General features: G+C 36.7%; 1 protein-coding gene across 9 annotated transcripts in view; it reads right to left on the bottom strand.

Annotated features, from left to right (window-relative positions):
• Window positions 1-6,146: 6,146 nt before the first annotated feature.
• PDE1A (phosphodiesterase 1A) overlaps window positions 6,147-26,470 on the bottom strand; it is a 326,870-nt gene continuing 306,546 nt past the window's right edge. For 8 of the 9 annotated variants that reach the window (XM_019461229.2, XM_019461221.2, XM_019461209.2 and 5 more), the window contains 2 exons: window positions 11,837-11,953; window positions 6,147-8,731 (listed from right to left, as the gene is read on the bottom strand). In XM_019461229.2, coding sequence (XP_019316774.1) covers window positions 11,880-11,953 — 74 coding nt within the window. In that variant the 3' untranslated portion in view covers window positions 6,147-8,731; window positions 11,837-11,879. The remainder of the gene's footprint in view (window positions 8,732-11,836; window positions 11,954-26,470) is intronic. The other variant, XM_019461239.2, reaches the window with a different exon arrangement.

Here is a 26,470-nt window from a genome sequence, read left to right as displayed (position 1 = left end):
TGAGCTACCTATTTTCATGGTCAGTATAAACAGACTTTTCATGGGAAGCAGTTCAGTGGGACAAGTATTAATTGGAACCAATTGATATCTAAAGGAGATTTTTAAGAACAATAATTCTTACAGTATGGGCAGAGAAGTATTAAAAATTAGACATTGTCACCATAAGCTCCCAAAAGCTATTTTGGGGAAAATGTAATTGCCAAAATCAATAAATTTTTACTTAAGTCATAAATAAATCTGCATGCTTGTTTTCCTATTAATTTATTAATTTTTACAAACCTGTTCCTTTCATTGTGTAATGTGGAGTTAAAATATTTTCCATTGAGAAATATATATACGAATGTGTGTGAAGAATTTACACATGTGTGTGTATACATGTACATATGCACATGTATATATAAAAAATATGTATGCAAATGCATATATATATATATAATTGCACTGATATAAAAAAGGAAACTTTTTTATTATAAATTTTTATTTTTAATTTTGAGACAGAGAAAGAGAGAGAGAAGGACAGAGAGAGAGAGAGGGAGAGAGAGAATCCCAAGAATGCTCTGTGTTGTTAGTGCAGAGCCCAATGTGGGGCTCAAACCCACAGACCATGAGATCATGACCTGAACCAAAATCAAGAGTCAAAGGTTCCGTGACTGAGCCACCCAGGCATCCTGAAAGGAAACTGTTTGAAAGAGAAGATAAGTGTAACCCATTTGCTATTAAAGAACAGAGAATTAAAACCCTATTAAAGAAATACTTCCCTAAATTCTCACTTCCATATTATCTTTTGTTAAGGAAAGGCTAAGTGAGAATGGAGGGAGATGTCCAGAATAAACTAGATGAGAGGAAGAAAGCGAGGACATCCTGACAGAAGGCGAAGAGCTGGCGGTAGCCAGGCGGGAGGTGGGAAGAGAAAGGCAGCCAGGGGCTGAGCTAGAGGCAGGGCCAGCTCCTTCTTCCTCAGGGTCCCTGGCCACACAACTTGCTTTTAGTAGGTTCCTGCCCAGGCTGCCAAGTCATCTCCATCTGAATGTGTCTTTGGCACCAGGGCTATTTCTAGCAGCCCTTTTCTCTGTGGTGGGTTTAAAGATTATGGTTTCAATGTTGACCCACTTGGCTTCTAGATTGCATCTGATTTACCACATTTAGTGGACGTGTCTGTTTATGGGCAATTTCCTCATTATGAAAGGTCCTCTCCTTTTTTTGTTTCCTCCAAAGAAAGACCTTTTTGTTTTGCTAATGAAGGTTCTCTGAGATCTGTGGAGAGTGCAGGGGTGTGTGTACCCGTAGTTCTTTTTTAAGAAACTGCTATTGTTGCTCCTAAGTGCACCTGGATGTCTAATAATGTGTTTTATTTAACAAGCCATTTAGGAAGTCTAAAGGTTATTGTTATTTTAATCTTTATGCTGATATTTTTCTTAATATTTGCATTAAAAAATTTCCCCTAGAATTAAACGTCTACATGACCTATATCAACATACACATCAATATAAGCATCTGTCTATAGATGTATACACTAATATTTCAATCTATATCTCCATCTATCTCTGTCTATCTATAGCACAGATATTTTGCCTTGCCTGTCCTCCATAAAGGACATTAAACACTGTGGTTAATGATAATGCACCCTCTACTATAGAATGGCCAGCCTAATCTTTACATGGAGAAATGTCCCCATCATGTGGACTCTTAGGATATTGCTACTGAAGTTAAAACCATGCTGTTTTCTTGCAACTATAATCATGAATTAATTTTTTTTAAAAAGGAGGACGATTCCTTTAAAGGAGAATCTTGGTAGATTCTTATTTTTATAGCTCATACTATTTCAGTATAGGAAAAATCTGTGTCAATATTCCCAGCATCTTACATGGGCCATTTCATTTCATCATTCCCATGATGGTATAAGATAGGTACTCTTACATCTCCATTTCATAGATAAGAAAATTGAGGCTTGTCTAAGATCACAGAGACCATGGCAAAGTCTGAAATGAGGGTCAAATTCAGTCCTTGGATGAGATATTTCTTGCCTCAGATCCTTCACATAAAATCCAACAAGAAGTAATGGTAAATGGATTAATATAAAAATAATGACATTAATTTATGTTAATTGAGGGCCAACAGGATGTCAGGTACTGTCCAGATCCTTTAAATATTATTCTTTATTATCTTGCCATTTGACTTTGCCAAAGTCTTCATGGTGAGAGGTTAGGAAATGTTAAGGTCAACAGCTACCAGCCGCCAAAGACATACTGTGAATTGAGGTCATTCCTGCTTCAAACTTGCATGGTTGCCACTGTTAATCATCAAGGCTATTTGAAATCACCTAGGAAATGTGAGCTTTGGTAAGATTTTGTAAGATTAGCAAATCTGGTAAGATTAGCTACAATTAATATACCTCTGCACCAGCAGACCCATCTCCCCAAGGGTAATAGGAGACAGATGGGGAGATCCTAATGTTTCTGTCATATAATTCAGGTTTGCTTTTAGTAGCTATTAAGTATTAATTAAGAATTAATGCACTCCCCTTGTGCCTGCTCTGAGAAAAAACACAAATGGCTTTTTAGAATTATGTCGATCTAAAGTGCTTGACGAGTGAGTCTCATTTTGATTGAATTAACTAGAGATGTTATCTGAAAAGGATTAATTCGATCCCATATCAAACACATAAGACGAACAAATACAAACTTTTCCTTCCTGCCTTCATTCATTATATTTACTTATTCCACAGTTACCGGACACCTACTGCGTGTTAGGTTCAGGGCATCCTGACCTTAAAATCAGACAGCAGCTGTATGACTAGAGGAGCTCCGGGATTCAGGCAGGGAGGGGTGGAAGTTCCGAGTTCACCTGGAAGAGGGTCTAAGGCTCCTGACCAGGGAAATGAGAAAAGGCTCTCTGGGAGAGCTGGCAAATGTGCAGACCCGTGGAGGAAGCGAGCACGGCGACTGGGAAAGATGGCGAAGATCCTTGCAGAGGAGGCACCCCATGCAAAGGCAGACCAGAAATCCAGGAACAGAGCGAATGGTGAAGTGAACCAGACAGCCCGGGGTTCGACTGCGTGGGGCTCTGAGTGTTAGGGTAAGGAGTTTAAGGTTTACCTGTAAACCAGTGTTTCTCAGAGTGAGCTCTCCGTCCTGCAGCACTGGCATCACCTGGGGCCCCCACGTCACACCTACCGACTCCGCATCCCTGGGGCGTGGCCTTGGCAACCAGTAGTTCAGTAGCCCCACCGGGTGACGCTGCCACAGCGGGTGGAGAACCCGTGCGGTGCAAGCCCTCCCAGACTCCCGTGTGTGCCGTGAAGGGGCAACGCTGATCTCCCCAGACCTCCTCGGGGTCAGGCAAACCCCACCCCCACCCCCCGGGGAAGCTGCAGTCCCTGGGAGTGACTGCTGCCGGCACAAGCATCCTCATTCTTCTACTCTAGGGTCCTGAGCAACTTGGATCTGGGGGGGTGGGGGGGAAGCCCTGTGGAAAGCCGGGACAGGCCTGTGGGCCAAAAAGGCTTCGTGGCCTGTTTTTGTCTGACGCCCCACCCCGCAAGCTGAGAATCACTTTTACATTTTTAAAGGGTTACAAAAGAAGGGAAGGAAGAGGAGGAAGAAGAAAAAATGTTGAGGAAAGAAGAGGAGAAACACTGTAATGGAATATGGCCTCCAAAGCTGAAGTATTCCGTCTCATCCTCTGCAGAAAAATTTTGCTGACGACTGGTGTAGACGAGGAGAAACTGTTTTTGCAGAGAAGAACCAATAGGTCCAAACAATGAACTAAGGAACAGAAAAGAAAGAGAGAAAAGAACTGAAGGCAGAGAAGCCAAATATGGAGCACAAGGAAGACAGTCAAGGTGTAAACAATGCAATGCTCTTTGAAGAGAAAGACTGGGGCTACAGTGCTTACACAAGTAGATTGTTTTAAGGCAGTTGGCCCAAGCACCATGCTGCAGTGAGTTCTCAACAACGGAGGAACTCCCAGTCTGTCCGGTTCAGCCGTCTCTCAGGGGTTGGTTTGGTGTCATTTTTGAGAGTAGTGATACGATGAAAGCATGAACTCTGGAGCCTCTTGTCAAACATGAGAAAAACCACCTCATGTTTGAACGCTCTGTGGGCATTTAGATTCATCTTCCTAAAATTTAGTTATTGTCTCAAACAATGACATGTACAGGAATCACCCAGGCATCTTCTTAAATGCCAATTCCAGTTTAGGTCTGGATGGGGCCAGAGAGCGTTTACTTCTAAGAAGTTCCAAGGTGGGCGGTGGGGGCCACACTTTAAGTAGCAAAGGTCTGCACTGAACACCAGTAGGTTATTTGAAGAACACGCTTTTCAGGCCACATATTAAGCATGCAAAGTAATTCTGTCCACAGAAATCAAAGGCACCTTCTCTGCTATAATATATGATTCAACTGTTCTCCAAAGCACACCACTCTCGCTGTTGGTCACTTGGAATTCTGCTCACTCCAAGTGGTAGGTTTTAAAGACAAGTATCTGGATATAGAATGAAAGGGAGAATGGAATAAAGGGGAGAAAAGACAGGCAATGGATATGGTGGGTGAAGTGAACAGAGGCAGTCTAGCTTCATGGTTTGGGGACTCACACTCCCTTCGACTTCAAATCTGGACTCTTTCCCTGATCAGCTGTGTGATCTCAAATTATTTCACCCTCTGCCATGACTCCTCACCCACAGCTGGGGATAACAATTTCTTAAAGAGTACTTATGGGAGTAAAAGAGACAATGTCAGAAAATAATGTAATGCCACAGTGAGACTATAATAAACACTAAATAATTGTAATGTTTAATTGTCAGAGATAAAAAATATATATCAGCTTCAGATTCAAAGGAAGCTCTCCAAACATTACAAGAGTTAAGCAAATAGCCTAGAAATTTATTAATGTTACTAAAGGATAAATGGCTCCTAAAGGAGCTTTAAATATGCAATGTTGGTCTATATATATAGGACTTGTATCTTAAATATTTGGGATTCCCTCCGAAGTAATAACATGTATATAACGTGGGACATTATTAGGTGTTTCTTTCTGACTCTAAACTATATATTGTCTTTATTGCTCAAGGCTTGTACTAAATGGTAGATAAGCTTTGTAATATTTAGAAAAGCAATTAGACGACCAGAGGCTTCATACAGCTTCCAAAGAAGATATGTATTTTATATCCACATTGTATTTCAGAATTAAAATATGCCCTTTAAGAGCTTTTTGCTATGACATGGAAATTTATCAGGGAATCACATTTAAAATAAAAGTTCAGTCAAATGTCATATATCTGATGACTAGATACGTTTTTATGTTTTAATTGAGTGATTTGGCACTGTGGAGCCAGAGTCTCAGAGGTGACACGGATTGTACCAATTACTCTTAATTCATTTAGTTGACACTCTCTAGGTCTGCACCTTAATTCGATGTTCTTTGCTTTTTTATTACTCTCAACTGTTACCTTATCCACATGGTTCTTCTTCACACAGCTTTCCTTTCCACTGTGCTTCTGCTCCGCCCCACAGAGATGTAGTAGAAAGAAAAAGGGGTTGTTGGTGACAGAGAGACCTGGAAGCAAATCCAGTCTGGAGTCCACCACTTGGGACCTGCATGGCCTAAATGAGGCTGTTTCTCTGAAACTTGATTTCCCTACTCAGGTCAATACACACTTTGCTGGATTATTGAGAATTAGAGATAATATGTGTTAAGTGTTTACACAGGGGCTGCTCATAGAAAATAGGCAATGAACATGAGCTTTGCTATTATTTGTTAAGTAAGTATCAACTCATGTGCAAGCTGTTCTAAGTCTTCTTAGAAGCCCTGAAGATGGATGCAATTTTTACCCTCCTTAATATCCACAGGTGCATTTTACTTGCACATGGTTACTTTTCTGTGTGGCATTTTGGTTATTTATGTGTATGAATTATCTCTGCTATAAGATATAAAGTTTATAGAGAAAAGATTCAGGTTTCCAGATTCCTATATGCAACATGCATCTAGCCAGGAGCTTGTAAATAATAAATGTTCAATGAATTCTTCTATTAAAGAAAGAGCAAAAATCATTTTCTGACAGAACATATCAAAACTCACATCTATCCGGTATTCCTGATTTCTCCAACTTTTCAATGCCCCACCAAATTGAATTATATCAGACACCAAATGTTTCACAATATTTTCCCTCAAGTATGATTTATTTAACAATCATATGTAATAGGAAATACAGAGAACTACAGTAGAATAAAAACACAAGAATTGTAGCTTGTCAAGTTAAAAATTAAAACAGCTACTGGTTAAATAAAAAGGCGCATGAAATTGTTGAATATATGTTGTGGAGCTGAGGATAAAAAGCAAAGCAGGACATCCAAGATGCAGCGGCCTGACTCATTGACCCTCTCACCCATCCCTGGTGTTTGCAGGGGGATGGGCACTAGTAACCTCCACGCCCACTCCCTCTAGTCAGCACTAGTTAGTAGCCCTCTTGGAAGAAAAGAAAGAACAAGGGAAGTGAACAGGGGAGGAAAAGGAGGGAATGGAGAAAGGAGGGGAGATTAGAAAAGGAAAAAGCGTATCAACAGCGTGACAATTCTTCTGAAGTGGAGCGTGTTTTCTCCACTCCCTCTGGAAATTCAGTCACAGTGCTTTATAAGTTAAATAACCTGGGAAATTAGGTGAAAGCCCATATACAGACACTGATGAATTCATTATATTTCTCAATTTTTGTTTTCGTAACAAAGCCTATAGATCTTATCAATAGAAACAAAATAGACAAGTTTCCTATGACAATTGAGAAGCGATGTTTCAATTTACTTCTCCCTGGAGAGATTCTCTAGCTTTCCCGAAAGACGACTGGCTCAAATAAGAACAAAAGTAATTACACTTCCCAGATAGTCAGATTCTATTTTAAATGCAGAATATTTTCTAGCTGGTAAATAGCTACTTTTAAAAAGACTTTGAAAGCAGTAGTTATAATGTCTTCATAAATAGAAATAAAAAGTCCATTTTTTTAAAAGACAAAAAGTCACCATGATGTACATATCTATAAATTTCCCCCAACATATCATCGTAGATCAATTTTACTGCTTACATTTAAAATATCAATTGCATTATAATGTCTATGATACAATTCAGTTATTTAGCTCAGTTCTACACAAGATTCAGGTGAAACAAAAATTAAGGACCTTATTCACAGAACATTTAAAAGCATTTTATGCACAGTCTATGCATAAATATATCTTAAATTAGAATGATGCATACCTAATATGCATATAGAATATGGCTTACACATTAAAGGAGATCTAAGTTGTGGGTTATAAAATCCCACCACTCAGACTTAAAAGCTTCTGATTCTATCAATTTCTAAAATATTGCTTAGCATCATGGAACCCAGGAAAAAAAGCAGGTGCAACAGAAAACTCATTGGATGGATGGACCCTCCTTCACTTTATTCTTTAATTGATGGCTACTCTTGTTTTTTTCCATTCAGTTTCTACCTTTCACAAAGACAGATTCATCGCAGGATCATCGACGTGTTCGCACAGTGAAAAGTTACAACACCTAATTGTGCTTGACTTTTCTTGTCAGGTAATAACAAATAAAAGTAGTTCTTCAGTTTGGAGCAAAGGAAGGGCTCTGCACATGCTCAGGCAAAACATGACAAGGAAGCAGAGTCTCTAAGAATTGCAGTTCGTTTCTTGTAGGAAAATTATAAAGTCACACCCAATACTATTATCTTATTATCTGTACAGAAAAGTGTGGGCTTCCATCTTCATAGATGTTTTTGAGTACAGACACACACACACACACACACACACACACACACACACACACTTCTTGTCACTTATCCCTTGGCCTGTAATATATTTTGTTGTGTCCTAATGGGATCAACACCCCAGAAGGCAAATTCCATTCTGAGCACTAACATCTGTTTCCAAAAATGGCTGGAGGTTCTTGTTAATCCAGAGCGTAGGTAATGTGTGACTTGCATTGTGATGACGCCCGTGTGGGTGACGTATCAGTGCTCTGAAACCACAGAGATGGAGGCAAGTTGGTCCAGTGCTTCCAGGGACAGGTTTCACTGCAGTTTCCCAGCTTGACAGTTACAACGAAGTGGTCATTAGGTTGTGGGACCAGGGTAAAGCTCCAGTGTCATCATGGGGCTTCAACCACAGCTTCTGAACAGCTCCACCCCTCATGCTGTTCCCATGTATTTAAAAGAGAGACAATCTAGCCTGTTCTTCAGAGCTACAAAAAAATTTTTGCCCCTAATTTTGTTTTGCTTTCCTTTTACTTAAAACCTTGAAATATTTGTAATTACACAACTCTGCATAAAACAATACATATGAAAGTTAATTTTAAAAATGCCTCATCTTTTGCACACGTATCACATAGTCACCTATACTATTACCGGTTCAAAGTGATGACAATTTTAAACTATCCAACTTTTGTCTTAAAAATTTCCTTAACTTGATTGAAAAAGCTGGATGAAAACAACCAACACATTTCCTCCAAGACTGTCTTTTGGAGGAAAGACAATGGCAGAAGCACTGACCAAGAAAAATGGCAACTTTGAATGTGTTTGTTTGGCCAGAGTTACTAGCTCAGAATTTATGTTCTTCTTATTAGTTCCTTATATAGGAGTCCATTAAAATGGCTGGATCCACGTGTGTGTTGAAAAGGAGAACATCGCTTTGTGGAAAGTTGAGGATTTAGGATGTTTTTGTCCCGTTCTCATTATCCTGAAATAAAATCTAAATGAAAATGAAGATCATGTTTTAGTCATATACATGCATCAATTACTGTGTGGTAATATCACATTGGGCTTCATATACCTTGTCAGAAATAAAGGATTTATCAGTATATAATATATATTTGTTTTATACCCATTGGAATTCCTGTTATTTCGTGTGTGTGTGTGTGTGTGTGTGTGTGTGTGTGTGTGTATGTTTTATTTCTTTAATTCCAGCAAAAATTTGGATTCCTTGGGTCAGAAGTCACAAACTCAAGTAGCTAAAAACGAGCCTGGAAGGCAGTATAAATGAGGTAAGTGGGCCTGTATGAATGTGAAACCAGTAGAGTCACAAGGACTGTGGTGAACTAATGAGCGTAAGTCCTGCTTAAAGATATTCAAAAAGATATTTCAAATCAGTGTGGAAGTCAAACAAAGCAAATGCAAAACTAAATCTAGACCACAACACATTAGGTTCTGACCTCTTCTTGGATAGTACTCTCAACATTAAAGGGAACACTTCCCTCCCAATGAGTACCAAATCTGATATTGGTTTGCTTTTGAAGTGCCAGAAACCTCTGATATATCCTTCAAAGAAGACAGTATAATAAATTATATGTCCACACCTTTTAAAATCTTTTGAAATAATAAAGCAGCAATGCATTGTACATCCAATTCCAATCTCATTCACTTGAATTAACAAAATCATTTTCAAAAAGTAAGCAAAACAAAATAGTTTTGTGGATAGAAATTTCTTAGAAATAGTAGCGAAGTTATACAACAGTGTTACAAGTAGATTTCAAAGGTTGATTTCTTGCTCTAAGTGTAGTGTTGCACATTGATTTATGGGGCTTCATCATGGTGCACGTTGAATTAGACGTGTTTCCTGGGAAAGTATCTCATACTGGGGCCCACACACTGAGAATGCAGCAGGCAATGGCTCTCAGAGATATAGCCAGGCTTCCATAAGATCTAAATTTTCCATGATGGCTGCCAGTGAAAGAGTAGCTATAGGTCACAAAGAAGGTGTGGTTAATATGCAAACTAGGAGCCTGTAGGCAAAATCTGACCTTCACACATATTTATTTTGGTCTACATAGTGTTTCAAAAAGTTTTTGAGTCAACATTAAAAATGGAAAGATTTTTTCCTAATTAGTGCATGGTGAAAATATGTTGGATGCAAAGACTGGCTAGCTGCAGCCTTTAGTCAGGTGTGCTGTGCCCTTTCTAGAAGTTTCCAAGGCTGACCACTGCTCTCACCTTCCAGACAGTGGGCCTGAGTCATAGTTATCAGTTGTCACCACTCCTGTTGGTTTTTTACTTCCCTTATATTAGAGACCTGCCTATTTCTTGAAGGCATATAAATTTCACCTATTGAAGGCCATGATTTCTGGAAGACTGTGCTCCAAAGGCAGAGTTTTCTCCAATTGAGAGGAAAACTACAGGATTTAGTTAGTGCTGATGGAAAAAAAAAATGTCTAACAGCTTGCCTGAGTTTAAATACCACTGTTTAGTTTGAGTGGGTCTCAAATCTTTCCAGCTTTGGAGCCTTTTTAGTTGAAAAACAAAAAAAGAGGCTTCAGTAACTTCCAGTTGAATCCCATTGAAGTCTTTTACTGATGAGATGCCAGAATTTTATAGATAATTTTTTTTTTTGCCTGAGACATCTTCACAGCTTAAATAGTCAGCTTTACAAATGTACTGGTGACCTGTGTTTCCTACACACAATTTTTGGAAAATGTTCATAAATATTCCAGTTCCATATCATAAATACATAAGAAATGCTGATTTTTAACTTTTTTCTTTTGAAGCTACTTAGTGTGCACTGGTCATCGAGTAGGAATGAAGACTCTTGCTTAATTTTGTTTCACTCAGTTTTCTAATGGAATTTATTTGACAGAAACCTTTTTGTACTTACAACATCTATAAATACTCCACTGAATTTAGTTTTTCCTAAAACATACTTTGAGGGTATGTTGTATGTCATCAGAACTTAAGGACTCTTCTGAAACAGCTGTGAGCTCTAAAGTAATAAATTTATAGTTTGGATGGAGGGATGAAAAGAAATTGCTGTAGCTAATATGAGACAATATGTTAAAATTGTTAAATGTAGACATACATCGGTTTTAGTTGCTGAACACCCACTTTGTGGGCTTGATATCTACCCAAGCTTCATATGTAAAATAGGAATCACAACCACCGACTCTGAAATTGTTAAGAGAACTAAGTGAGATACTATATATGTAAGATGTTGATCACAGTGACGGACACTTGATAATTGGTATTAAGGAAACTGTTATCAAGAAAAGACAGTCTTACAACCAACTCAAGAATACTGAGAGATAAATCATCTTAAAATCTAACCACAGTTTAACTCTTTCATATCTAAAGCAACATGTGAGGAGCTACTGATAACATTTCAACGACTTGGTATATGGCACTCAGCATTTTCTCTCTTGCGGCCATCACCCCCAAGAACAGGACTCATTATAGCACGTGGGGTTTGTTTCTTACTTAAAAAGTAAAAGGAAACACTAAGACATCTCCACTATAATTACACAACCTTCCCTTCTAACAGCTTGCACTTCCTCTGTAGGCCCAAGACAATGGTTCTCAACTATAGTGTACAGAATTACCAACAGACGGGATTATTAAAAATTCAGATTTCCAAGGCATCATTCCCAGAGTTATAATTCAATCTATGATTTAGTAGATCAAAATCAGACCCCAGAAGCTGAATTAAAAAAACACTGATGCAAACAAATGTCTATAGATTTTAGCAAATATTGATGTCTGTTTCATAATATGTACTTGCCTTGTTATCACCCAATGTGAACATTCATATTTCCTACGTGAAGTAGGAAGAGAAATCAGGATTAAACCTCTCTACAGCCTCCAGATTATTAATTTAAAGGATTAAAAGGTCTCACTAAGTATAATTTTTATTGATGAACAAATTAAATTCTTTGAAAAAATAAATATTTAAGATTTTGCTTCAGAAAACAGGAGAAACTTTTTCTTTTTAAAGATTCCAGGAGGGCATTGAAATAAGGTAACTTTGCCTCTAATGATATCTACAAGCCATTCATTTCAAAAATTATGTTTCTTGCCTAAAAAATAAAATTACCTCTCATGTTTAACATGACAGAAGCCTTTAAGGTATTTCAAACCTATGAGTGTGTATCAGCATGTTTTTCCTCAGCATTTACTAGGTCTTCTGAGTTCTTATGAAGATCAGGTTCACCTAAAACACAAGCAAACAGATGAACGGAAACAAAATAAGCCTGTGGAAAAAAAACCTCATGAAGTCAGGAATCTGAAGCAAATAGTGAGTGTTGAAGACTCCATTTTGCAATGGGTTTTGTGGCACATTTCTCCACGGTTACCAAACACGTTCTTTTCAGACTGTGCATTTAAAGAGCACAGCAGGTCACACTGTGGTAGTTACACAACGTCATGAAGTTGTAGTTTAATCTGGTAATACAGAACTGAAACTCATGAGACATGCTTAAACATCTACTAAGTCAAACATAAAAATTGTGCATGTTTTTTTCTTGATATTTTTAAATCAAAACATGTTGTTTCAAACAACCCTTCTACTGATCAGTGTCCTTTACCATACATGGCTTAGTTGCTAAGAATTTGAACACATGACTATTACAGAATAGTAATTTTTAAGATAAGACATGATCTGCCAAAACAAACTAATGGAATTTACAGTCTCTGAATCACTCACCATTTATATATACCTTGAAGAAAAAAATTAACATGGAAAATATGCCAACATTTCTAAAGAGGTTGCCTAGAATCTAATCTATCAAAAATAAAAACATAAAGCAGAAATGTACAGATAAAAGAGTCTTATTATATGGAAAAGAAAGTAAATAAAATAACCAATTTCAATTTTGAGCCAATTACTCAAAATACCTTAATATTCAGGAAATAGTCATATATGATGGCATGTTCTTTCTATTTGAACTTAGATAAAAAATATACTAACAAGTTAAGCATCACACCAGTTATCTTTGAGATAATTCCTTTTATATATACTGTAAGACTGTGTCATCTCAGTTGCAACAGATTTTTTATTGAGGTTATAAAATTAATGAACATATAAGACTTATGGGGTGTTTTCATGAAGCAAAATTATTTTGTCTCCTGCTTTCTTTTTAAAACACTCAAAAAGGGAAAGTTATCTTCTGTCCCAGGATGAAATTTTCAGGTAGTGTCATGACTTTTGCAATCATTCTTGCATAATATAAACATTGCCTGATCACGTGAAGTCGCCCAAGTCTTAACCAACATTAGAAAGTCTTGTCACCTATATTGCACATCAATCTTAAAACAAAGATCAAACAAAGATCATAGAAGATCCCTTTCCAACCTTGAGTTTGTGGCAGAGTCCAGAAATGGTGTGCGTTTGGGGACACATGGTTGGTATTTCTTTCTGGGTCATTCTTCCCCAATTGGCCACCTTAACTCCTGAGCTGGAGCAAGCGAGAGAAAGGGCTGAGAGGAAAAGCCAAGCTCCTACTCGACCAGCACACTGTAGGATGGCTCCACACTCACTAGACCTGGCAGGTGTTGAAAACTAATTCTTCTATGAGCACATTCATGGGCTCTTCAGGGACTCTTTGCCAGGGACCATGGCTGGAGACATCTCACCACCTTGCAATGGGCACATGAAACTCTGGTTATTTACAATGTTGACAGCCCCCTGGAAATTTATAGTTGCATCTTTAGCTTCTGTGTGCTAAGGTCCTTTCATCCTTCCAAATAGGGATGGGCCACATCTGAATCACATGAAACACTCACGAAGCAACTGTTGCCATAAATTACTTGAGGAAAGACTGAAACCTACATAGATTCCCCTCATTTGGCTCATCTGTCACCAGCTAACCCTTTAGATCTCATGTTTAAACGAAACTCCATTCCCAATATCTCCTGAGGGTCCTGGTGCAGCTCTCTTCTCTTGATTTGACGTAGAGGGAAGCATTTCTACACCTCTCCCAATAGCTGATAGCTTGTTAAAGAAATTCTACTCGCAAATCCTTTTTCAACCATTAACAACCTGACCCTTTCATTTGTTTGAGTTGGGTAAGGATTATAAGCATCCTATAATTGGCTTTGAATCTTCTTTGAAATTCCTATCTCACAGGTTTTATTTCTGACATTTTAGACTCATGGCTTAAACTTCTGATTTAGTATTCTGTTACTTAGGACTAAATTAGAACAGAACAGAATGAAAAGAACAGGCTGAATTAAAAGAGGAATATAAGTAATTCTCTGGTTCTCAAAATTTTGAGAAAAACTTTTACAATGGGCAAAAAACACTAAGGAAAAGGAACTTGCCAGTAATGAAAGTGGATATGGAACAAAATCACCAAATGGTAACAATACAGCAATTACAAGCTAAAATTCTTGTTAAAACCAGTCTATATGTATTCTAACATGAATGTGTTGTTATATTATTTGTTTATTAAATCATATGTGATCTAGGTAACAAAGAGTATAAATTAATGAGTAAGAATGACAAATTTTATTATTATTAATAATAATATTAACAGCAGCAGCAAAAAGAGTAGTTAACATTTAGGGAATATTTACTCTGTGCTAAGCACTATGCTAAATGCTTCATACATTTTATCATTTAATCTCCCCAACAATTTTTATTACCCAAGTTTATATATCAGCTAAGGAGCAGAGCTAGGCATTCAACCCCAGAGTCATGTACTTCACTACTAAACCAAAGGGTTTGGTTGCACAGTGCTAACTCCCAGACCCAAAGGGGCAAATTTCTATTGGATTTGAAAGAGTGAAAGCATTCCTTGTTGCCTAAACAACAATGGCAAAGGTTCAAGTTGAGAAGTGTAAACATGCTATTTTTCATCTTCCTGCTCTGACAAGCTATTAGGATTCAAAATTCAGTTCTTCAGAGATGAATAATTTGATAGCAAGAATTGTGAGAAGCATTTTCTAAAGAATAAAACTCTTTTTACTGCCACTCTGTGTAGTAAAACCTACAGTAGGAGACAGACTAAGAAGGACTCAGATGCCAAATCCTATATTCAGGGGAATTTCAAAGCAAAGTGCTGCAAGAAAGAATCAAATGTTTTCTTGCTATACCATGGAGGAGAGATAATAGAGATTTGTGACTCCAGGAGCAATGAGAAAGTATTCAATTTAAAATTCAACATTGGGGCGCCTGGGTGGCGCAGTCGGTTAAGCGTCCAACTTCAGCCAGGTCACGATCTCGTGGCCCGTGAGTTCGAGCCCCGCGTCAGGCTCTGGGCTGATGGCTCGGAGCCTGGAGCCTGTTTCCGATTCTGTGTCTCCCTCTCTCTCTCTGCCCCTCCCCCGTTCATGCTCTGTCTCTCTCTGTCCCAAAAATAAATAAAAAACGTTGAAAAATTTTAAAATTCAACACAAATATGTGACTGAGGTGCCTATTCTTAAAAAACCAAAAGTTGTAAATTAGTGAAAACCCTATTATAATTTTTGTCTTGATGATTTCCAACTCTCCACCCTGCAACACTATAGTCAACCATCCACTGTAGATGTTAAGGATCTCAAATTGCACTGTTTTCCCTGCATATTCATCCACACCAAGAGCAATGAATTGTTTCTAACCTAAAGACTGCAAACATCACAAGTTTCCTAATTTTTAGTGTTTATGATCCAATTCTTTAGTGAAGAGAAGACTGTTTTTGTATGAGTTTCCATCTAGAGAAGAGTCAGGAAAGCATATGTCCTTTGATTCTGTTCTTCATTTTTCCCATGGAGACAAAAACCACTTGAATCTACGTCAAGCTGAATACATAATTATCAGCAATTAGATACCTGCTAAGAAAGCATATTCGGCAAATATTGGTGGTATGCATATTCCAAAATTCTAGGAGTCTTTAGATGTCCCTGATAATAGACTGTAAACATTATTTGACAAATTTGTAGACTGGTTGAATTGGGGATACCAAAACCCCAAACAAGTAATTTTTTCCTCCATCTTACTTAGCTTTAAGTCATAAGTCTTAGAGGGCTTAGTTGGTAGCTATCTTGATTAAGGTTCAAAAATCAGCCAAAATAGAAATCAGTCTCACATATCTAGCTATCCTTTAACCTGGGATGAAAAAGGCTAGTGTTCTTTAAAAATGCCTTCCATGCTACTTTCTTTCCTCTCCTATGTACATGCTCCTATCTAACTTAGGCTGGCTATGATGAGAGGCTATTTGAAAGGATGTGTGAAGAGTGTCTCATCTACTTGTAGTTTTTTTTTCTTTAAGTAGTAGTGAAATAAATTGCTTCTCTTGGTCATAATGCAAATTGCTCCTATTAAAGTACACTTATAAATTGTAAATACATGCTTTAAAATAAAAGCACTTTAAGCAATTAGTCACACAGCACTTTATTGATCCACAACATTTAGCTAGAATTGTGGGGAGTAGTACGATCTCTAATCTATAAAGACTCATATAACAGGATTAGCCTCATGATGGAGATGAATTTATTTAAAATAAATCATAGGTGCTTTATCATTTCTACATTACTAATGCCAAAACTATTATCTTATTCTTGTTGAATTCCTTTGATGAGATTTCTATTTCTTACCAATGTCTCTGGGTTTTTTTTAATCAGCAGACTTGCTCCGCATATGTTATAGAAGCCTAGCCCAAGATGGAAGGATGGGAACGTAGGACTCTTCTGAACGAATCCCACGTCCAGAGTAATGAGTTTATTGTACTGAATTCTTTACTTCCACAAAAATTTCCTGATACAAATAAAAATTAGTCAAAGCTTCCAAGCTTACTCACTACCAATTGTCTTGCTAAAGAATGGGCCTAGGTTGGGTTTTGAAGAGGTTATGGAAATGAAGTTTGAACATCAGATTTTTTGTTTTCACCATTTCTTCTTGAAGGCTTATATTTTAAACTTTAACTGAAGAGATCTCTTGGATTATTTTTTATTTTCCTTATTTTTTCATAATTTCTTCATAGAAATTAAATATATGTAAAAAAAGATACAAAATTTCAGCTATAAATCTTTTTTTGCATGATTTCTAGGAAATCCCTAGATTCCTATAGTTAACAAGGGAACATTATATTAGCCAAACCATGAGCAAGAGTCCCAGAAGGAGTAAACTCAGAATTGAAGAATAATTCATCTAAACTCAGGCATACTTTGAGGAGTAAAAATATTAATGTTAATAGATTCTTTTAGGAAAGAAGTGAATTGCTGTAAACTAAGTTTGTTGGGTTAGCTAAAATCTTCTTCTTCTTCTTCTTCTTCTTCTTCTTCTTCTTCTTCATTTTTGGGGCCTTTAGGTCTGCAGGATACTTAAAAAAAATTTTTTTTTCTTAAAAGGTTATATGCCAAGAAAAAATAAAGGCAAGTAACTTAAGTGGCAGAATCCTCAACAGAAAGTATTTAGATAAAGTTTGTTCATGTTCAGCTTTTCCAATTGGGCCACTATACCCACCATTCAGAATAAGCCACTTCATTCCTTCACTCACTCCTGCAGAAAACTGGTTGAATTTGAGACATACTTTGGAGAGATACTCTATAGATAATTTTGATGGATTAATTAATAATGGAAAGGTGAGGGGCATCTGGGTGGCTCAGTCAATTACATGTCTTTGGTTCAGGTGTTGATCTCATGGTTTGTGAGTTTGAGCCCTGCTTCAAGCTTTGTGCTGACAGCTTGGAGCCTGGAGCCTGCTTCAGATTCTGTGTTTCCCTCTCTCTCTGCCTCTCCCCCACTCATGCTCTGTCTCTCTCTCAAAAATAAATAAACAAAAGTTACAGAGAGGGAAGGAGGCAAACCATGAGACTCTTAAATACTGAGAACAAACTGAGGGTTGATGGGGGGTGGGGGGGGGAGGGGAAAGTGGGTGATGGGCATTGAGGAGGGCACCTTTTGGGATGAGCACTGGGTGTTGTATGGAAACCAATTAGACAATAAATTTCATATAAAAATAAATAAATAAACATTAAAATAAAAAAAAAATGGAAAGGTAATAGAAGAGTCAAGATCAAATCACCATACATCAATTCACTTGATATTTTAAAAAAGATTTTACTTTTAAGCAATCTATACACCCAGTGTGGGACTTGAACTCACAACCCTGAGATCAAGAGTTGTATGCGCTACCTACTGAGTCATCCACTTGATTGATGGAATTGATCCACTGCATATTTTCTCATGAGTTAAGCTTTATCTCATATCAAATTGTTATGATCAAGCAGTGTTTTCCCATAATATACTTCTTTAAGGAAGCCTTCTATAAGATTTCCATGTAGTTTGGAGGCACATATATGAGCCCAGGAGAGTAATAACAATTACTGTAGAAAACACTAAGTTCTAAATACTTTATATGTATAAACTCATCTAATCTTCACAATAGCTCTTGAGATAGACATAAGTTTTCTGATCCTCACTTTAAAAACTGCAAATTGAAACAGAGAGATTAAGTAACTTGCTCAAGGTTACATAGCAAGTAAGTGATGGGACCAGAATTGAATAGATAGTCGAGGCCCAGAGTTCTAGATCCTAACTGTACACTATGCAGCTTTCCTGGGTATAGTTTATTTAATAGCCGCTATGTTTTTGTGTTTCCTTAGTATGAGTTTATGCCTTATCTTTGAAATTAAATATCATGGTAAATTATAGCCTTTTTTTCCAAAGGCAGAGACAGAGAATAAGAATAAAAAAATGTCTTCGTGAAAATATGTTCTTCAATATTAAACACAAGGACAGTCTCAGCTAACTAATTAATTGGGGTGTTCCCACTAGTCAACTACAATTAACCATTAGGTCAACTGTTAAGGAATCACAGTAAAGAAAGTATATAAGAGCAGTTTTAAAAAACAACAGGTTTTTCAGGGTGGAAATAACTGGGCTAATCTGACAAATGGAATTATATATTGTACAAGTCATTCTCAAATCCCCCCCCGAAAAAACAGTATATGAAGCCATTTTACTCTTGCTGTTCACTCCTACTATAATGCAAACACTTTTCAAAAATATCTGTCCCTTAAAATTTTTATCAGTCATGTTTATTTAATGGCAGAGAACTATTAAGACATTTGTTCACAAAAATGGTAGAATTAATTAAAAAACACAATGAGTTTATGGAAGTCACATTACCTTTATATTACCTAAATACTTGATGTTTTAGAAAAGGGACATCAAAGTGAAAATACAAGCTTTATTGCAGATGACACAGTGATTAGATGCTCAAAGAAAATTTATTGACACTCAACATATTATCTCAGTAAGGAGAAATGCTACAAAATGTCATTTAAACCAATATTTGAAAGCATGAAGATGCTGGGGTAGCCATAGCAGTTGAACTATGTCAACCAAAGAATTTGTAGCTTTTATTTATGTGGTTAGTGATGCCACTTGTGCAATCTGCAAAAAAACAGGTTCTTTTTCTCTCACAGGGCCAGGTAAATTTCCAGCAGTGGAATGAAATCTCCAAGTCTTTTGGTCACATTAGAGCTGCCACCATATGTGAGGTATTGTTTAAGGATGTTTACTGATCAGGAAAAGTTAATGCTTTGAATTGATTTTTGCTTCTGAAAAAAAAGGATACTCATTTAAAAAACCTTGAGACAATATTATCTAAGAGTTGGAATAATTAAACTGTACCTTAGCATTTATAATTATCCATGTTTGTAGGAATTGTGGAAAAATTAAGAAGATAAATATAATTGATATTTTTTCTTAATTTTCAATATATTTTACTTTTGCTCCTAAAACCTTTTGTGACTTTTGCATTCATCAGTTGTGATACTCAAATGATTCTTTTTTCGTTTACTTTTTTTTAGTTTTTTAATTTTTTTTAATTATATATATATAGAGAGAGAGAGTCAGAGCATGAGTAGGGGAGGGGCAGAGAGAGAGGGAGACACAGAATCCTGAAACAGGCTCCAGGCTCTGAGCTGTCAGCACAGAGCCCAACATGGGGCTCGAACCCATGAACTGCGAGATCATGACCTGAGTTGAAGTCAGACATTGAACTGACTGAGCCACCGAGCCCCCCCCCCCACCTTTTTTTCTATTTCAACTTATTTTTTTTCACCATTTGATTTATTGCCTAAAAAGCCGGGGTTCTAAAGGAGCTCAATTCTAGTTGATTTCAAGTAGAGCAGATACCCTCCGAATCTAATAAGAAGCTATCTTGAAGGACATTAATATTGTCTACTAACAAATAGTATACAAGTATTAGGATATAGGACTATATTATATAAAGAAATAATATGGAATCTGTGACTTATTTTAAAAATAAAAAATATAATTATACTTCCTTTTCTTTTATCTTCTTCCTAGTAATGTATTTTAATAATCCTAACAAAAAATCAAATTCTTTGAAGAAATAGAGTTAGAGGGACCAATGCCCTTATGTAGGTAATAACTTAACTTTCAGGTACAACTGCATTCTATCAATCCTTAATCTACTGAGAAAGCATTGAGAAAATCATTAAGCTTTTCTTATGTGTGTATCTCATAAGTTATGGTCATGTACAATATAATCCTATTTTTTATAATTTAATATAAATATCATAAGTAATTTCCTTAACTCAGAAACATTTGGTAAGCTCATAAACACTATGACAAAGTATAGGAAGACATTTTTGGCTGAATATGGGTTTCAGAACAATTCTTAACTCATTGGAGGTTAAGTTTCTTCCCTTTACTATTTATAAGACTTTATATTGACTATGTCTCTAGTTTAGGAGAGTTATAGAAATATATTTTTAAGGAAAAGAATATCGTACACTGAAAACATATACTGAAACATAGACACTGACATAGGACTTATATTTATTCATTTGTATATAAATGCAGCATAAACTGTGTATGAACCAATATATGTCCTAAATTCTGAGTGATCCAACTAAAATGATGGTAAAGCCAGAATTAGCTGAAATTGTTAAGCATAACAATGAAATAGTGCTCAAGAAAGAAAAACAAATGCTTTGTAATACTCACTAAGGACCATCAGAGTGCCCTTAACAAAACAAAAAGAACAAGAGGCGTGCCTTGGATGGAGAGGATCAGTGGAACCGTCTGGAAATAACTTCTTATATCCTGACTACATCCAACTATGGATAAAATCTCAAAGTTGCCCCAAGATAAATCGGCTTCATTTCCAAATTAAGTAAAGAGCACATCATACCACTTGTGCTCCTACCAATACAGATCTCACCTCTGCTTGTACTATCCCAGTACCCAGGTGAAACCATTTCTTCATCATCCCTGAGCCAGCTCATAATCACTAGAGATGCAAGCCTGCTCCTTCCACCTTCCTTCTAACTTCTATTGTCCATGTAAATACAAGCGGAGAGTTCACACACTCTTCAACAATATCACTTTAAAGTGCCCCTAAGTTCTGCCGCTGTTACTGTTTCTCTATCAACTAACAGGTTGGGCAAGACTTCTGCTCTGGAAGAAAATTTAGAAAATGTAAATAAACCAACCTGTCACAACCAGCTTCTAGAGGATGATCTAGAAACTATCCAGAAGGTTACTGGCTTTGATTTGAGATGAATGAAGCACAAATCCCAGTCTTTTCCAAAACTAAGTGTATGGATTTAGACAATTTAAGTTCTCTGAGCCACAGTTTTATCAGAGTACAACTCCTACCTTGTGAGGTTGCTGTAATAAATGTATAAATGACCCATGGGAAGGTAAATAATGTAAAATTTCACTCCCAAATTCATAATTTCCAACATTTTAAAACAAAAATGTCTATGGGATATAAGTACACATTTGAAAGCTCATGGGATCAGTTGTGTTGAGATAAAAATTATGCTACTCTGGGGTAAGTTTTCACAAAAAGTTGTTACTTCTTTCTGGATTTACTACTGTCATGATACTATTTTCTGTGTATTATATGAAACTGAAAAGGAATGAGGAAGATCCATATGTAATATGTGTACAAACCTGTAATTTGGACAATTTACATGCCCCTCACAGACCTCAGTTTTCACATTGGTAAAATGGTGATAGTACCTAAATCACAGGGCTGTTTGGGGCGCCTGGGTGGCTCAGTCTGTTAAGCATCTGACTTCAGTTCAGGTCATGATCTCACGGTTTATGGGTTTGAGCCCCACATCAAACTCTATGCTGACAGCTCAGAGCCTGGAGCCTGCTTCAGATTCTGTCTTCCTCTCTCTCTGTCCCTCTCCCACTTGCCTTCTGTCTGTCTCTCTCTCTCTCAAAAAAAAAATAACATTAAAAAAAATTAAAAAAAAAAGAACTCAGTATATTGTCTGGCAAATAAATGTGTACTTAGTAGGAAAGGAATCTGCATTCTCTTTAGCATTAATACCAACATGATTACAAAAATCACTTACCATATATACTGTAATATACAATATTGCATTTTAAGATATTTCAAATATAAAGAACAAATATAAAGTTTAATAATGAACCTATCAATATATTAAAATGTCATGTTAATCATAATGTAAATTTTATCTTTCAAATATTTTAATACTTTCCCATCATTTTTAAATATTTCCTTATTTCTGGTGGGAAAATCTTTCAATTTTGTGTTTTAATTTTTCAAGCAATATTACAAGACCTATTTTGGAAAACTTTTTGTTTCCTGTTGAGAAATCTATGACATTTTCTAGCAAAATTGATTTTAAATGAACCTGTTTGACTAAAATATTATATATTCAATACATTTCAAATAAATTATAAAATGTGCAAAGATAAGAAAATATTTAACTTATTAGTAACTCATATGATGATCTGCTGGTTACAAAGGAAGGCATAGATACAGTGATTAAGGTTTTAAAAAATGTCCTGATGCTGATAGGAAATAAAGCTTTTTATAGGAATGCTAATGAAGTTGAAGCCTCTAACTGAACCATGGTCATCTGAGACATGCCTAGGCATGTGTGAAGAACTATAGATATCATTTTAGACCGATAGTCAGGCTTTTGTTTTGTTGAATGGGTTCTTTTGAGGCCAGAACTAAACTGTTCTGTGCAACTGAGGGAGTTTTAGTGGCAGAGAGGGGAAAGAGAGGAGCTGAGGTCGTGAATCAAGAGCAATATAAGACTAAAGGTTTTGGAGACAGAACAGAGGTGAGTGGTGACAAAGTGATTTATCTTTTGCTCAGAGGTATAATGTTAAGACAACAAAGCTTTCAATGTGCTTGGAATTTGGAATTATTGGGAGAATATGACAAAGTCTATATTGCACAAAGTAAAATTAGAGCAAGTGAATAGTTTTTGGGTGTCTGAAAACATTGCAAGTATAGACATTGTGCAGTGGACTTTTGGGGAATACCCCCACATTTAGTTTCCCTTTTTCCATTTATCAGTTGTTTTTTTCTCTTTCGAGATCTTTTAGCTAACAAAAAATATATGGTACAACATAGTGGGTAATGTCATTTCAGTTATAGGGACTCACCACTAAAATCAGGGTTTTATGAAATGGAGTCAATTCTCCTCTACCCAACAGTGACCAAGTTTTTACCTGGCCTTGAGCAGGAACTAGAGATCTAAAGCTGAATATCCCATGAATTCTGTTCTCCAAAAAAACTACCAGCTTGTGTTTGGCACATAGTAGACCTAGGTAAATATTTTTGTAGTGACTTCATTAGTAGTTCTCAACTTCTTGTCAGGTTCCATTAAAGCAACTTCTTGCTTTAATATGTGCGACACATTCTAATCACAATATCTTATAATATGCAGTGGTTCTCATGTGGAGAGATGGTGCACACCCCCCAAAAGGGAATCTTGGAATCTCCTTGAGGCATGTACAATTGGAAACACATCCTGAAGCTCCTCTTATTCCCTCTCTTACTCCCAACACTGATTTTGGGAGGTCTCTTTTGAATGCATTTTTCTCTTCACATTTAGAGAATGCAAGTCTGCATATGATAAATTCCCAACTGGAGTATAAATAACACAGCTATGCTTACATAACTAAGTAACAGGCTTCTTGGAGAAGGTGATTTAATGCAGTTTTGGAAGATAAGTAGGATTTTTTAAATGTTTTATTTATTTTTGAAAGAGAAAAAGAGCATGAACAGGAGAGGGGCAGAGAGAGAGGGAGAGATAGAATTCCAAGTGGGCTCCACACTGTCAGCGCAGAGCCTGTCATGGGGCTAGAACTCACGAACTGAGAGATCATGACTTGAGCTGAGATCAAGAGTTAGACACTTAACCAACTGAGTCATCCAGGTGCCCCAAGATAGGTAGGATTTTAATGAGCAAAGTGCAAGAGGGGACCAAAGGAGTACATTCCATGAGGAAGAAAGAACAAGGGTTAAAGTAGAAAGAAAGTCCACTGACTTTCCTAGTAGTAGAAGGCAAATGTTCCAGAGGAGATGTGTGACCCAAGACACAGATATTTTAAGGGATATCATTATCAAGGTACACACTGCTGTTTCCTGTGTACAGCCTGCCAGGGTGAAGCTGGCTCAGATTCTAATCTGTACTTGGCTTGTCTTGATCATGAAGTGATTAAGTTCCCTGCTCTCCCCCTCCATGTCCTCTGCATTCATTTCAATGCACAAAAGTGTTCTGTTTTGACTTACCTCTGTAAACTGGAGATAAGCCATATTGAACTTTAACTTTTTTTTTTTTTTTTTTAGAGAGAGCAAGAGGGAGTGAAAGAGAGCACAAGCAGGGGGAAAGGGGCAGAAGGAGAGAAGGAATATTAATCTTAAGCCCAACGCAGGGCTCCATCCCACGACCCTGGGATCATGACCTGAACCAAAATGAATAGTTGGATAATCAACCAACTGAGCCACCTAGGGACCCCACATATCAGACTTTTAAAAAATAAAATAGCCCAGAAGATGCTAATGTGCTGCCAGGGTTGAAGACTATTGGGTTCTGCCATTACAATAATTGAATGAGTGAATGAATAAGCACATACTCACTGTTCAAACTGTTATGTAAGCTCTTCTAGGCTTAAGTAACTTTGGTGAGTACCACCTCTTAAAACTTTATAATTCTGATCTTCCAAATGTTCCATTCTAGCAAATGCAAACTCCTGCTCTATTGTACTGATAATATAATATAGAATGTCAGCTAAAGAGATTAAGCTGAAAACAGGAATAAAATAAATGTATAATACAGAATTTAATTTACTAATAATTTTAAATATACAATTTAAAAATTACTGGTAGGATCTCATTTAAACTGCTGTTAATTGCATTTTTAAACCATGATTAGAAAAAAAAATGAGAGCGAGCTCTAGTTTTTATTTGAAAGGTTTTGCTTCCCTCTGTTTGATTAATTGTCCCTTCTGAGCTCTAAACAATATGCATGTATTTTCTCAAAAAGATGCTTGGGTTTAGTCCTGGGAGTTTGAAAGTTGTAATTTTGTTTACATGATGAGTTTTGATTGATTAAAAAGATAATGGGAAGGAATAACTAAAACATTTTAAGAACAAATATTTAGAAACATAAACCTTTAAAGTAACTCAATACAAAATAATATGAACATGTTTTTGTTGTTTAAAAACAATCTATTTTTATTTTCTCTAAGCAGCAGATGCAGAAGAGTTAGGAACACTATTAAGTACTGATAGAGATTGCTGGCAAATAAGAAAAAAAAAGGTGGGGGGGCAGAACTTTAGTAGAGATCTATGGGACAAAGTGCAGCGAAATATCACAGAGTGATATAGACATCTGGGAGGGAAAGTGCCGCTATGTGGCTGGTTTGGGTGTGATGCTTAACAATCAGGTCTCAGAAGCATTAGGAGAAAAGGAGGAGAGATCAAGCAAAAGGGGGATGGCAAAGCTTTGGTGGCCTACAGTGGCCAAACCCGGGGGTCACGTGTCAGAGGTAGAAGATGGAAGGAGCAGGAAGTAGACAGGAGGGGGTATGTCTAGAGAGATGAGAAAGAAGAAATTAAGCAAGGTAGCCATCCCATGGTCACATTAGGAACTTTGATGCCACCTAAGAAGAAAAAGGAAATCAAGAACCCTCAATTGAATAGGCTTACTCTAATTCAACTAAAACATTTGAATGACAAGCTTATGTTTTCTTTAAACATGTAGCATGGGGATTTCAGCTAGAAACTGTATTTGGTCACAGAAAAGTAAAAGAAGTTACATTATTTGTGAACCTGATATGGACTAAGAAATTGATATGTACTATAAATATATTACTTAAAAGACTTAACTACTGGGGCGCCTGGGTGGCTCAGTCGGTTAAGCGTCCGACTTCAGCTCAGGTCATGATCTCGCGGTTTGTGAGTTCAAGCCCCACATCGGGCTCTGTGCTGATAGCTCAGAACCTGGAGCCTATTTCAGATTCTGTATCTCCCTCTCTCTCTGACCCTCCCCCATTCATGCTCTGTCTCTCTCTGTCTCAAAAATAAACGTTAAAAAAAAAATTTAAAAGACTTAACTACTTAATATTTTAAAAAATCTGCATAGTATTTAGATACATTTTTTTTCTGCCTCATGTTTCTATCAAGATCCCCAAATTCCCTGGTGAGACAGATAACAGCTATTTACCTCATCATGGATAAAGCTCAAAAAATATGGCATTGGGTAGAAAGATATTCATTAAAGAATGTGTACCACGTGATTTCATTTACACTAAGTTTTAAAACATGAAAAACTAAATTATGTATTGTTTAAGGTTACAGAAAGAGGAATAACAGCTAAAAAACTAAAAAAAAACTAAAACAAACAAAAAAAGAAATAATTATCATGAAATTCATAGTATTGATTAGATCATGGTAGGGAAAGAGGGAAAACATGATTAAAAAAGGACTTG

The sequence above is a fragment of the Panthera pardus genome, unplaced genomic scaffold (genome assembly GCF_024362965.1).
Source record: "Panthera pardus isolate Hobbes unplaced genomic scaffold, ASM2436296v1 HiC_scaffold_10, whole genome shotgun sequence".
Classification (NCBI taxonomy): Eukaryota; Metazoa; Chordata; class Mammalia; order Carnivora; family Felidae; genus Panthera; species Panthera pardus.
The sequence above is the reverse complement of the archived record's forward strand: the minus strand, read 5'-3'. Positions and strand labels throughout refer to the sequence as shown.